This window comes from Arachis ipaensis, chromosome B10 (assembly GCF_059453495.1).
Source record: "Arachis ipaensis isolate K30076 ecotype BB chromosome B10, ASM5945349v1, whole genome shotgun sequence".
NCBI lineage: Eukaryota > Viridiplantae > Streptophyta > Magnoliopsida > Fabales > Fabaceae > Arachis > Arachis ipaensis.
Window position 1 is genome coordinate 10766163 of NC_142435.1, and position 15568 is coordinate 10781730.

At 32.8% G+C, this 15568-nt stretch overlaps 2 protein-coding genes across 2 annotated transcripts; one reads left to right on the forward strand and one right to left on the reverse strand.

Moving 5' to 3' along the window:
• Positions 1-5089: 5089 nt before the first annotated feature.
• LOC107623857 (protein RAE1) lies at positions 5090-8813 on the forward strand. The gene is made up of 11 exons (XM_016326253.3): positions 5090-5286; positions 5376-5462; positions 5618-5695; positions 6188-6381; positions 6655-6796; positions 6990-7070; positions 7302-7430; positions 7849-7926; positions 8028-8099; positions 8332-8412; positions 8494-8813. The coding sequence occupies exons 1-11, from the start codon at positions 5236-5238 to the stop codon at positions 8542-8544; spliced, it is 1044 nt and encodes a 347-aa protein (XP_016181739.1). The 5' UTR covers positions 5090-5235; the 3' UTR covers positions 8545-8813.
• A 477-nt stretch (positions 8814-9290) lies between these two features.
• On the reverse strand, positions 9291-15262 carry BAK1 (BRI1-associated receptor kinase). Its single transcript, XM_016324233.3, has 11 exons — positions 14716-15262; positions 13884-14016; positions 13728-13799; positions 13497-13640; positions 12795-12866; positions 12607-12678; positions 12443-12522; positions 11348-11476; positions 10908-11249; positions 10205-10599; positions 9291-9965 (listed from the first exon to the last, which is right to left on the reverse strand). The coding sequence occupies exons 1-11, from the start codon at positions 14816-14818 to the stop codon at positions 9651-9653; spliced, it is 1857 nt and encodes a 618-aa protein (XP_016179719.1). The 5' UTR covers positions 14819-15262; the 3' UTR covers positions 9291-9650.
• Between the last annotated feature and the right edge of the window lie 306 nt (positions 15263-15568).

A 15568-nucleotide genomic window follows, 5' to 3' on the forward strand; every position in this document is an offset into this window, starting at 1 on the left:
TTTATTATAGCAACAATAATAAATTCAATTGTCCACACTATAATTATTAGATCCGATTTAATCCGACTGATTTATATAATCTAAACCAAATTATATTTAAATTTTTTGATAAAAAGATAAATATATCCCTAATTTTTATTTAAAAAAAAACAAAACAAAATTATGATATAGTGGATTATGTTAGTCGATTCGATTGGATTTAATAACAATTGAGTTTATTGTTATTGTTATAAAAAATCGATTTTATTTTAGTTTGTTAAAAAATTAAAAAATAACCGATTCATTAATACGTCTAATAATAATACGACACATCTTTACAAAATCCGTTTTACGCGTCTTTATAAGAGGATCACTTGGACTCAATTCAAGTATATATTCAACACAGCACTTTCCCGCAAGAAATTAATATATATGTAATGTTACCTATGGTAATATTTCTCACTTGCTATTATTATTATTTAAAATAGTATTTTGTAAAGAGTTTAACTAGCTACTTTCTGTTAATGGACTTGGTAGTTGGAGCAGTTATAATTACCCCTGGTTTATCGCTGGTTTGTATAGAGAAGAGAGTGCACGTATATAATAAGTACGAATATGTAAAGATAAGACGATGTATATATTCAAGCATTGAGAAAATATTCACGTTGTTATTCTTGATTTTTATTCTCTATTATTCTTGCTAGTTGCTACTACTCTTATAATTTTTTTTTATTATTATTAGAATGGTGATATTATCACTCTTATTTTTTATAATAATAATAATAATAATAATAATAATAATAATAATAATAATAATAATAATAATAATAATAATAATAATACGTCACGACTGCTACAAATAAATACAATATATATGGTCATCCATTATTATTCTCAAAAATGCTAGTTCGTTGTCCTTTAATTTTTAATTTTTAGTCAATTTTTTATAAAAATTATTATTTAATTAATTTAAATATCTATTTTTACGTATTAGTTGTTAAAAAATTAAAATATTTATGATTAATATCTAACGTCTTATATGAATGTGTTGACTTGATGGCTTGCATTCCCATACATGCAAGGTCAGAATAGTGTTCTATTTCCATTGATAATTGTAATTTTATTTGGTCAAAAACAGCACCAGCATGGATGCATGATAGGAACTGGAATACATGCATGTGTTTTTTAATTTGCTTTTTGCCTAACACCTTATTCAGTTATTATTACCTTACTACTCATCAACATATTCAACGATGCGTTTTCCATCTATATATAGAGTGGCAACTAATTAGTCATTATCATCATTTTTAATTTGGAATGTATCTAGTCTACATATACGTTGCATACTAAGACGACCAATTATTTTTCGAGGGTCACCAAAGAAACTGCGGTAGTTCGTTCCTTCTTCTTTCTTTTTTCTTTTTCTTTTATTTATCTATCAATATAACTTTTTTTTTTTTACTTATGAATATAAGTATATAACTAATTAACTATGTATTTTAAAGTAATTTTATTATGGAAAAGTCTAGGGACCAACAACTTTATCAAATTTTAGCCCGTATGTAACAGCAAAGAAAAGTGAATCATTATTGGATGAAATCTCACACCAATCTCATACCATTAAAATCATCATTGATGGCTATTTGATAGCTACAAATCACAAAAGTTGCTGGCCCTAGCACTCCTCTTCTATTATATAATATTATATTTTTTGTAAAAAAAAAAATTAGAATTTGATTTTGTTATCCAAATGAAAAAAGAAGTTTATTGTGAGACAAACTAAAAAAACAAACAACAACAATAAAGTTTTATTCTTATTCTATATAAGGTGAGGTCGATTACATGGATTAATAACATTTTGTACTTTATCATGTATATATTATATTTGAGAGTTACTTAGATAAAGACATCTAAAATATTTTTTTTAAAGATATTTTTTAATAATTAAAATTTTACATATGTAATCGATTAAATTGTATTATTTCTGTCATAATTAGATCGGACAAACCGATTTAATTTTGGCAAAAAAATCGATGAACCAAATTTTAAATCAGTCTAAATTAATATTTTTTTATAACTACAATACTCTATTATAAAAAATGACTAAAATACTCATTATATATATATATATATATATATATATATATATATATATATTTTGAAAATCCTAAGGTAGGGTTTGAAGAGAACCAGAGACTAAGAGACAGAGACTAAAATAAGTCTTAATATTGTGTTTCGTGTAAAGTGGGAGATAGAGACTGAAATAAGAATGAAGCTCTAATTTAATTTGCACAAAGGGTAAATTTGGAACTAATTAATTAAAATAGGATATTTTAGGTATAAAATGTTATTAAAGTTTCAGTCTCCGTCTCCAAAAATTTCAGTCTCTTGTGTTCCCACTTTTTGGAGGTACTAAAATACTAAAATTTTGGGAATTGAGACTGAAATTTTAGTATCAATCTTTAGACCAACAAACATGATATCGAGTCTCAGTATTCCAGTCTCCTTCGAGTACCTCAAAACAAACACTACTTAAATCTTAAGCCCATGACGACACAGAGAGAAGAGAAGACAAGGCTAGAACTTAGAGTTTTCAAAATATATATATATAAAATAAGAATTTTTTTTATTTTATATAATAAGGATATTGTAGTCATTTTTTATAAAAAAAATATTAATTTAGACTGATTCAAGATTTAGTTCATCAATTTTTTGGCCAAATCAATTTGTCTAATCTAATTTTGACAAAAATAACACGGTTTAATCAGTTATATGTATTGAATTTTAATTATTAAAAAACATCTTTAAAAAAAGACATTTTAAACATCTTTATCTGAGTGACTCCCATCATATTTATAGTAAGACAGTTGACATATATATAGATCTCTTATGATCACTTTATATATGATCTTTTTTAGTCTTTTTCTATCAGTCATCAGTTGTCCACCTTCTATTATATCTATAATCTATCCTCGATGGTATTCTTTTTATATGTTCAAACCACTTAAAGCGAAATTTTATCATCTTTTTTACAGCAGACACTACTCCAACTTTATATTTTTATTTCTTATTTTGTTTATGTGCGATCGCTCGTCTATTCAACATCCTCATTTTTATCACATTAAATTTCTATGTGCACAGTTATATTTTTTGTCTAAAAAAAAGTTCTTACATAAAAAACCGTATTAAAAATATATCGAATAATATCATTTATGTTACCTTTTTCTATTAATTTAAATTTTTAACACAAATAATTTCATGATAAAACGTTTGTCTACTAATACTATTCAATAAAATGAAAGATTTTAAGTTGATTAATTCATTAAATAAGACTTTTTTTTTGTTTTATTGTTAGTGAAATATATCTTTTTTTTTCCATCAAATTTCTATGATAAACATTTGACCATCATATTCCCCAAGTTCGATCAATTCAAGTGTTACCATTCCACCTTCTTGGGTCCGCCATTTTGCATTACTATGATGATTGATGACCAAGTGCAATTAAACAAATACTCTTCAAAATTGCTAGATTATTACAACATCATCATCAAACAGGAGTTCAAGGGTTTTGGGACACTAGGTTTTATGAGAGAGGGAAAAAAAAAAAAGTGCTGCCAAAATGGAAAATGTGGTTGATTTTTTCATGCTTTTCTCTTTTAAAAAGAGACGGATACATCATACGTCTAATTAAACTAGAAAAAAACAAAAAGGCACCTATATATTCAATAAATTAAGTTGATATTTCATTTCTATCGCGATTTACACAGTAACAGATAATTTTCTTTTCTCTGTCGGTAAGTGCAAGCAAGCCAGCAGCTAGCTAGGTTCATATCTTAATCGAGCATTAACACATTTCTCCAATTATTGACATATATAAGATCTTATATATTGAATTAATAATATTAACCTCCTTCAATAATATAGTTGTCAATGAGTAATAGCTCAAATAACATAGTCTCCCCATACTCAATTAAGAGGTTGCGGGTTCGAATTTCATATCTTTGGTAAAAAAAAAAAAAATAATAATATAGTTGTCTTTTCATTTCAACATGCAAGACAAAAATCTAAGTATATGCAATAATAGGTCTAATATTATGCTTGATTAATGCATGCGCTCAAAGGCCACAAACAAAGGGGAAAAACCAAATAATAAATTTAAGCATTATAAATGTACGTAATATAAATTAATCGAGTTAAGTATACACCAAAATCAACTATGAATTATTAGTATAAAATATATATTAAAATATAAAATATACATTAAAAATAAACTAAATCATACATATATTTATACATATATATAATGATTAATTTTAGTGACTAATTTTGATATATAAATAATATTTTTTGAATATAAAAAATATAGAATAAATATGAAAAAAACTATTTTTTAATTAGTTAATATTAGTCATTTTTTTAACTCTCATTTTTTAAAATTTATGATAAAAAGAATTTTAAAATGTTGGCAAGTTGGCTCTCTAATTAAATTCTTTAGCTGTGATCAAATGTGCATTTGTATTTTATAGTATAAAAATATTTTGTATTCTCATCCAACAAATACCATAAGATGTGGTTGTGTGACTCTATTGACATTGATAGTTTTAAATTATGCAAGTCAATCAAATAAATAATACTTCTTTATGCTAACAATTTCGAATTCATGTTAGTCATTTCGGCTTAAATTTTTTTTCATATTCCTTTTTGTTTAGTATTTTATAACATACTTAATACTGATTTTTTTTTTCAAAATACTCAATACTATTTTTTTTTTTTTTTTGGTCAAGATACTCAATACTAATTTAAACTGCACAACACTGCAGATTGGAGACGGACTTTTATTTTATTTTCCATCCTTTTTAGTTATATACATCTTTTTTTTTTCTTGGACCGTACAAGAGGACTAAGTAGGAAAGAAACAAGTATTATAACTCTGGCCCAAAATAGTGGCCAATAATGTAGAAACAAAAAAATAAGCCCATAAGCAATGTCCAAAAACGCCCATAATCAAGCGTGATAAGCACGCTGAGCCCTTGATAATAGCCCATAAAAAAGGCGTGGCAAAAACGCTAGGTCGCAGCATTAAATTCCTACACCTGCTCTTACCCCAACTAAACCCTTTCCTGCACACTCGAGTCATTTCTTTTTCTTTTACTAACTCTCCCTCCAAACTGCAAACACTTTTTTTCTTTTCATTTCTTTTCTGTTTTTCAGTGATTTTCTCAGAGAAAATCTTCCGGAAAAAAATTGGCGTAAAAAATGTCGAATTTCTTGACAAGCACGAATCATAACCCTAACAAGTCCATTGAGGTATCATAGACTTCTCTATCTCTTCCTCTTTTCTTCTTCATCAGAAGCAGCTTCTGAACTTGTGTTTTTGGGGATTTAATTTTTGTCAGGTGAATCAACCTCCAACTGATTCAGTCTCAAGTCTCAGTTTCAGTCCCAAAGCTAATTTCCTCGTTGCCACTTCCTGGGACAACCAGGTGAATCATCATCATTCTCTTAAATTGTTTACTTGTGTAGCGTAAATTTCACCCTTTTTTTTTTTCTCTGCTTGCAATTGAATGCAACATTTTGAAAAGGCCTCAGTTCAACAGGCTTATGATATAGTGCTACTTTGTGAATCTTTTTCTTGTAGGTTCGGTGTTGGGAGGTAGCAAGGAATGGGGTGAATGTTGGTACTGTCCCCAAGGCATCTATATCTCATGACCACCCGGTAAGGTGTTTAGGTTGTGCTAAGTTATCATTACCATGTATTGCATGTGAATTTATGAGTGTGTTGTGTTCAGTGTTCTGTATAAGCAAGATGGTTTTTAAAATTAGGAATGAGAAGTAGATGGTCATGGTTAGAGTGCAAGAACCACGGTGTTATGTTTCACTATGACATACAGGATTGACTATTATTTCAATGTCTGACTGATTTAATTGAAGAACATAGTTAGATCACTTGCATGTGTGATCTTCGAGGGTTGATTATGCATTGTTGTCCTGTTGGACTTTCAATGTATGTGTGCTAGTTACCACATGTTTCTTTTTTTTTTTTTTTTTTTTGTTGATATATGCAACTAATATTTAATGAGATGCATTCACTGTCGAAATGATTAACGTAATAGATTAGTAGTAGTAGTAGTAAGCTGTAAGCTACATTCTGGAAGCAGTAAGCTCTTTCAATTGGTCTGCACATCATAATGTTTCTCTTTCTGCATAGGTTTTGTGCTCGACTTGGAAAGATGATGGCACAACTGTCTTCTCTGGTGGCTGTGACAAGCAAGTAAAGATGTGGCCTTTGTTATCTGGTGGTCAACCAATGACTGTTGCGATGCATGATGCACCAATCAAAGAGATCGCTTGGATTCCGGAGATGAGCCTTTTAGTAACTGGAAGCTGGGACAAAACTCTGAGGTAAGGTACTAGAATAGAATTTGCTGATTTTACGGTATCCATTGAATAATATAGCATCACTCAGGTGGTTTTTTTTTTGTTTTTAATTAGAATTGAAGTAAATTATTACAGGAAAGAGGGGGGGGGGGGGGGGGAGTATGAAAATAAGTCTCACTCTATATATAGCCTCACTATAAGACATATGAGGATGGTTTCATATCTAGCTCTTCACTGATATTTTGTGTGATCTGGTACTTCTTTCCTCTCCGCGTAACATTTTCTGGCTACTTTTAGGTACTGGGATACAAGGCAACCAAATCCAGTGCACACCCAGCAACTCCCGGAGCGCTGCTATGCAATGACAGTGAGGCATCCTCTGATGGTTGTTGGCACAGCTGATAGAAATCTGATTGTATACAACTTGCAAAATCCTCAGGTAATACTTCACTTGAATCTAGTTTATCACAACTTAATCATATTTTACATTAGATTTGTGTTATCTTTCAGTCATATAATTAACTTGTGATATTGGGTCTATTTTCTCTTTATTTCATGAGGCTGTTTTGTTGCTTACACATCATTGGTTTCTCAAATTGCTTAGCTTGGGCATTATTGTTCATGTGCAACAGGTTGAATTCAAGAGAATCGTTTCACCCTTAAAGTATCAAACAAGGTGCCTTGCAGCATTCCCTGATCAACAAGGTTTCTTGGTATGTATCGTGCTCCACTTCTTTTAGATGTTTGGTTATTTTTACAAGTCACGCTTATATCTATTCTTTCCAGCAAAGAAAGGGGAACTACACTTCAATTTCTGTCTGTTGTCTAATGAAACTGAGTTCACCTGCTAGCCTAACATATTTGTCCTCCATGGTTGGGCTCCATCTGTATAAGTCTAAGTTGATTAATTTGAACTGTTGAAACTGAGAATATACTTACTGCAGGTTGGATCAATTGAAGGAAGAGTTGGGGTGCATCATTTGGATGATGGTCAGCAGGGAAAAAACTTCACTTTCAAATGCCACAGAGAGGGAAATGAAATATACTCTGTCAACTCCTTAAATTTCCATCCGGTGAGATATATGTTCCCGACTATGCTGATTTGAGTCTTGATTTACTTTATATTTTACCGATGATCTAAAGGTTTGGTGTGTTGCAATATTTGACAAATGCGTAGCCTGTGGCAATTTACTATTGACTTATTTTATCTATTTTTTCTTTTAAATCTTTACTATTCTATATCCTTTAGTTGTGCAATTTTCTGGAATTCTATGCACGAATTCTATTTTGTCTTCTGTCTAGTGCATAGCTGATTCTTTACTTATGTATGATTTGTGGGCCTCCCTGTGCACATTTTTTTTAATGCAACAGTTGTCCTTAATTTCTACTTTCTAACCACAGTTCTACCAATGGTAGACATCCTATATCATTGGGAACTATGTTGACCCTTGCCTATTATCGGTTCTCTCGTTCCTTTCCCATTGTCCTTAGATACACCACACATTTGCAACTGCTGGATCAGATGGTGCTTTCAATTTTTGGGACAAGGATAGTAAACAGAGGTTGAAGGTATTTGTCTTTGATGACATTAGTTGAATTTCTAACTGGCACATGCATAGTAGTATTTCTGGTAAAATACATGCTTTTCTAATTCAAGATTTCTTATCCAGGCCATGTTAAGATGCAACCAACCTATTCCTTGCAGTACCTTCAATAATGATGGTTCAATATTTGCCTACTCGGTATACCCACATCAATTCTCGAGTTTGCAGCATTAATGAATAAACTTTAGCACCAATTTAATTTCAAGCACTTCTTTAAGTTAATTATGGTACTTGTGCATCAGATTTACCAAAACTTGCATATGTATCTCATGGTTTCAACTAAAAATAAGACTAATACTACTTGTGGTGATGCCGAGATGGGAAGAGTTTGTAAACATGTAGCATTAATTTGTTTGTATCCTGCTTATAGGTCTGCTATGACTGGAGTAAAGGGGCAGAAAATTGTAATCCTGCTACAGCAAAGACGTACATCTTCCTCCACTTGCCACAGGTATTTTGGTTTGATGACTCATATCTAAAAGAATATATCTTTATTATCTCTTAATGACATTTATGCACATGTGATACACAGGAGTCTGAGGTTAAGGGCAAACCACGCATTGGTACTACAGGAAGAAAATAATGAAATGGAGATGATCCTCTTCTGGGATTCTGTTCTATGTATAGTATATTAGTTGGCTCTGTATATAAATAGAAATTTGCGAACGCTTGAACGAGATTTGTTGCCTTATGACAATTTTTTTTTCTTTAAAAACATTGTCGAGCAATTTTGAGTTATGACAAGGTGAGATGCAAGTACAATTGTGGATTAGATAGTGTAATGCTCCTAGTTCCTTACCTGTTCACTCTTGGTTATTGTGGTCAGTGATTCTTGTTCGTTTTCGTTTTTAATCTCTGGGTCACAAACTACAAAGGCAGTGCTTCTGGTTAGTTAATTTGGAACTTTATACGCGGGTTTGTTTCATGGCTGACATATAGTGATACAGATAGGGATTTCAAGTTACCTTATGGGTGCATATATAAGTTGAGATTCGTTCTTGTTATCTAGTAGCAATTAATATGTAGTAAGATCCACATTAAAACTTCGTAGCCAAAGTAGGTTATATCTTATGGACGAGTTAAGTTAATTTAAAAAAAAAATTATATTTGCATGATTCTTTGATAAATATATATTTTTACGGTATAAAAGATAAATTTTTTATTCTCTTATTTCTTATTAATTAGTTTAATACCAAAAATAAAAATGCACACAAAATGTACACAAAAAGTGATACATAATATTTTGTTCGCACAATAATGTAACATTCATGATTGTCGGAATGGCTGAATCCACATCAACAGAAGACTACCTACCAAAATATTCATGTCTGAGAACGATAACAGAATTGTATTTATTTCCATAAAGATCTATACTAATTTTCTCATACATACATTGACAAAAGTGGTGGTTTGCTTGTTGGGCCACACTTTATCCTGCAACATGACAACCCAACTGAAATTACAACAAATTTCTTCTTTCTTTTAATAATCACAACATATGATCAATGGGGCATGTATTCTTAACATTAACATAATTTCAAAAAGGATGAAAAAGAAAAAGAAGAGAGGCCAAGAGGGTGAAGAAAATCATTATGCACAAATCAGAAGTGTATCTATTTTCCAACAGAAAAAGCATTGTCAGTGCAGGATTTTGGTATCCTTCTGCTGCCTTTTGAATGTTGAAAAGGATCATCTAGGACCAGATAGTTCATCTGCTTGGATGTGAGAAGTAGAGTCTACTATCCAATTTGCATTGGGGTGATGGATGTGGTTGAAATCTTGACGGAACATCTCCTCTTTCTGCCACTGCTCCCATTTTTCGGCCAAACCGTCGCCTTCTAGCATTCTAACCACCTCGGACATCTTCGGTCTTTCCATAGGGGAGCCTTGTGTGCATAGCAACGCTACTTGGATTAACTGCTCTACCTCCTCATCGATATAATTGCCCTGCAGATCCGCGTCAACCAGTGTTTCCAACTTCTTGTCTTTAAGAAGCCCTTTAACCTGCACCCACAAAACAATGCCAGTTGCCAAAAATGGTTACTCATTCATGCTAACATTACACATGGCCTATGCAATTCAGAACACTGCAGCCAGGAACTTGAGGTTACAGAATCATGGATAGAAAGCAACAAAATAAAATATTCGGCATCAGTAATCATGTCAAGAGATCATAGATAATACAGTTAGCAAAATTGTTCAACTCCTTGGGATGACATGTTTTGAAAAATCTGAATACTTACCCAATCAAGCAACATGACATCATCATCATTGGCAAGTCGAGCCAGATCGAAAGCCCTCTGCCCGGTTATTAGTTCAAGAAGCATCACACCGTATCCAAAAACATCAGTCTTCTCTGACGACTTCCCAGTTGAGAGGTACTCTGGTGCTATATGCCCAATTGTACCACGTACAGCAGTGGTAACATGAGTATCTTTGTAATCCATAAGTTTCGCTAAGCCAAAATCTCCAACAACTGCTTCAAATTCTTCATCCAATAATATATTTGCAGCTTTGACATCACGATGAATAATCTTAGGGTCACAATGGTCGTGCAAATAAGCAAGCCCCCTAGCAGCTCCCAATGCAATACGCTTGCGTATTGGCCAGTCAAGTGGCGGTTGAGATTCATTACGTTCTACAATAAGACAAGCAATATCAATCAACAAGTATCTAACATAAAACAGTTTGAATACCAGCCGTAAGAATTGATTTGCATTTGAACTGTATAAAATTTTCTGTATATCTACGCGTGTTATGTTCTAGAATAGATAACATCTAAAAATACATAAATGTCATTTCTTCAATACTAAATAAAAAAGAAATCCATGATTTGACTATAACATTTCTACCATAAACAGCATACAAGAGAAGTTATATATAATGACATAGGAAGAAAAGTAATTTATGAATAAAAGCAGTTTGCATTGTTGATTCAATAATTACCTCGTAAACATGATGCCACACTTCCGTTAACCATGAAAGGATACACAAGCAACCGTTCAGTAGGTGTCATGCAAAAACCACGGAGCCGAAGCAAATTGCGATGCACGGCCATGCTGATCATTTCCACCTCTGTTTGAAATTGCAGCTCCCCACCCTGTGTGCGCTCCTCTTTCAGCCTTTTTACTGCTACAAGACTACCATCAGCTAAACGCCCTTTATATACCTTCCCAAATCCACCTCTACCAAGAATATGTTTGTTACTAAAGTTATCTGTTGCAACTTGCAGCTCACGCAGCGAAAACCTTTTAAGCTGGCCTAGGTGAACTTCAGGATCCTCCTCAGCTGTCATTGAAAGACAGATAAGATGTCAGAAAATCAGTGGCAACTATAATGCACAGCATTTATCATTATGTATACCATCTTTTGTGTATTCAACTAACCAGGGACATCAAAGAAATGATCCTGAGGCTTCCTTCTTCGCCAATATGCAAGTGCGATAGCAGGGGCTGCAAACAACAAAGCAGCACCTGCAGCAACTCCTCCAGCAATAGCTCCAGTAGCACTGTTACCTGCAAAAAGAATTAACGGATTGAGTAATAAGTCATGAGTCTATATAAAGAAATTGAATTTAATTTAATGGGATAAGAATCCCAAGGTTCTACATAATTATATTTTGACTTATACGACTTAACCATTAGGCACATTAACCTGTGGAGGCAATACATTTAAGCATGAGACATATACACTTGTCCTAAAGGAGCTATCCTTAATGTCTTCAGAGACTAGTGTTCATCATTTCATCCTTTTCGATAATTAAAAAATATACACGGGGAAAAACAGTAGCCTGCCACTTATCAAAAGTTACTTTTCTTCTTGTCCTTCAGGGGTAACAGGGTGAACATAATGTTGGAATGCAAGGTAAAGACCGGAGACAGCTTCTAAAGGAAACAAAAGTAAAGTATGCACAACATGAAAAAGTTGTTTCACAAAGTACTAAAATTATGAACATAGAATTTTATCAATTCAACTGTTGAATTAAATTTTCCTACTAGCATTAAATATAACAAACGACTTCATACCATGTTACAAAGTTTCTTTTACTTTTATTTCATAAAATACTATTAAGAAAAGATTTGAAGCTTCGTTATCCTTTTTCCCTTTTTTTTTTTTTTGATAATATAACTAATGGGGACTCATTTACTTCAAGAGTATACGAGTACATCTTCACACATTTACATTTTTGAATAACTTTTAACAGACATTTAACATTTTGGATGAGCTGCTATTAACATGTTATTGATCTAGTTGGCCTGAAGGAGATGTGGCCCCTAGCCCCCAGTCTCATTATTTTCCAAACCAAAATTGGGTCTGGCTTCAAGTTAAGGTAGTTATAGTTATAAACTTGTAATTTGTTCTAGCGTCTAGCTCAACAGACTGTGACATCAATGGGAACTAGAGTTACGTTACAAACAAACATATTTAGGTCAAGTTATCTTCAACAATTCAAAATCATCAACAATAGAAGAACAAAAAACCTGAAGAAGGTGCTGATGGAGGAGATAATGGTGCAGAAGGAGCATTCTTTGGTTGTATCAAGTCAGGATTATTTTGATAACTGTAATTGGAATCCACCAACTATCAACAGTGAGGTCACCTCTTAACAATAGTCATAGATATAAATAAAACTATTGGCACCAACCTGATCGGAGTAAACAATGAAAATGAACCATTGACTGGCACAGTTCCTTTTAGGTGGTTGTTTGAGAGATCACTGCATTCCACAACAATCATGGTGTTGCGCTCTCAAAAATATAGTAAACGATTATAAATAAAAATACATGTCTATATTAACTCAGTGGGAAATGAAAATATAGGAGTCACACTCACAGAACTTGCAGTGAAGTGATCCCGGTCAAAGACATGGGAATGCCTCCTGACAAGGTGTTATTGTTGAGACGCCTGTTTCAGAGGGCAGGAAGAATTAATTTGCAGGTAATAAGATTTGATACTTTAATAAAAAACATTATCAGCAAAAAGGTGCAACAATGATTACTAAATAGTAAGTTGTGCAAGTTTCATGCAGGAAAGAGTTAAAAATAGAATAAGCCTATCACTAATATACTACTTATATTGAAACATGAAAAAAAAGAGAGAGTAAAAGATAGAGAGCATGGATGCATCACAGTTCACCGAAGTTACTTAACAAATATAACTATATGATTAAGCATGAGTGTGGACCTTTGACCATATTTAATTAGTGCTTCATTTATTCATTTTTACAACCACTGAGCACTATCATTAATTACCATATATTTCATGCAATTCAACACACACTCATTATTGAGTCAAATAGAAGTACTAGCAACAATAAAAATATGAAAGATACTTTTCCTATAGGTATATGCTCATTTATACCACAGCCTTTATTGGAAATGAAATAGCATGTCGCAGACAATGTACTCTACAACTATATTGCATGGGAAATCAAACAATAAATTGGATGCTGAAAAGGTAAAGGGAGAAACCAAATTGAAATCAAGTCAAATATATTTTGCATATAAATATGAGAATAAGGAAAGTATTTCATACAGGAAGCGTAGATTACTAAGCTTGCCCAATGTAGCTGGTATTGGACCAGTTAGCACATTCAAGTAAAGATCCAAGCTCACCAAGTTTGTCAAATTTCCAAGCTCGTCTGGGATTTTTCCAGTTATATTATTACTATAAAGCTCCCTGTAATTGAAACCCCCCGAATATAAACTCAAAAGATTTTGATAATGAAATAATCTGATCACAAAGAGTATATGGATAGCAACTTACAGGTACTGTAAATTTGGTAGATTACCAAGGTTTGGAACCAATGTACCCGATAGATCTGCATTTCCAAGATCACTGACCAGAAAGGGATTAATAATCACTATACAGACAACCAATCATAAATAAACAGGAAATTTTAAATGTTACATATCAACTTACACACGGGTCACACTATTATCACTATTGCATGTAACATGAAACCATGTGCATGGATTGACAAGGGTGGCATCCCAGCTTTGAAGAACATTGTTAGGATCTTGTAAGTTGCTCTTCAATGCATTTAGGGCATCACCTGTGTTAGATAGAAGCAATATTCAGGTGCAAAGATATTCATTATTATGTTGTATGGTCTCCACATTTATGGTGCAATGCGAAATATTGTCAGATTCAGGAATCACAAACATGAATCCCAACTTCAATGAGTCAACCCTAGTAACCTCCATCTCACAATTAACTAACTCACAAAAAAAGATTAAACTTTAAAGCAAACGGAAAGCCACTTCTTTTTCTCCAAGGACAAAAGCATTTCCACAAGCCACTCTGAGATAAAGAAGCCTCCCATACTATTAGAATCACCAATTATAGTGATATCCTGTACTAAAGATTGAACATTCCCTACTCAACAATCAACAAATAAGTGAATAACCCAAACTAATGACACAGATACAAGGGTATCATCAAACTAAGAAAAACCATAAAGCCATTCAATTCTATCAACTCATATATTACAACTGGGGAAGCATTAAGTAGAAACTTAACAAAAGCTACTCCAAGTGTATTATTAAGTTCTCCAGTTCTAACACATGACCCAGCTACAATAAAGCCGAAAGGGAATCAAGTAGATCAAAAAGAAAGAACAAAAGGAACAAGTAGCTTAATTGGGGTAAAATTTCCCCATCCTGATCATTTAAGGCACCTGCTTAATGGGAACAAACATTTATGGGAACAATTAAAACACAATAGAGAGCAAGGACAAAAGGGAACCACCCACCTTCTGCATTGCCAGAGACCTTAAGCACCAAATCAAGCACCAAAATTGCACAAACAAGAAAAGAACCCTTGCAAGTTGAAGTCACCATCTCCACGTTTCCCATACTAATCTTCACCTACACCTTCATAATAATCAAGTCATAAAACCAATTGATTCACTAATTCACAGACCCCTCTATGTCCTATTCGATCTACATGATACCCTTCAAGCTCAGCAGCATCTTGACCTCGTTGACCAACCGAAAACAAAAAGGAACCACTTTGGACTTGGAAGATGAGGCAGAATCGAAGTCTGGGTAGTTGCAAGTTGCGTTCTTTTTTATGTCTGAGGTCTTAGTTGGGAATCTGGAGGTGAAATCTGAGATGGGTGTGGGGAGTTTCAGCTGAAAAATGCAGGGAACAGGGTCGACGGAAGAAGGGTGAAGGAGAGGAACAGAGTCAATGAATGCTGCATCCTGTGTTAGAATTTTCGACCTTCTAATAATAGTAGTTGTTAATGTTATTCACTTTTATTATTACTATTATTATTTAAATGAATTATGGAGTGTGATTAGAATTTAATTGAGAGAGAGAAAAAGAAGAGTGAGGGGTTATTGGAACAGTAACAAGTAAAGCAAGTTGGGTCAAAGACGCACGCTTGCACGCCTGTGACTGTCCCCACCACACCCCTTCATATCTCAACAATCAACAAAACTTGTTTTTGTTTAATTCAAAGTTTCAAGCTTCACAATTTCAAAAATTAATACTCTTCTTTAAACGGATTTAAGATTCGCAACGGATTAGCTTTTAACTTGTCGGATGTCGTAAAAAATAAAAAAAAATTATAAAAAATAAAAAAATAAAATTTAATATTT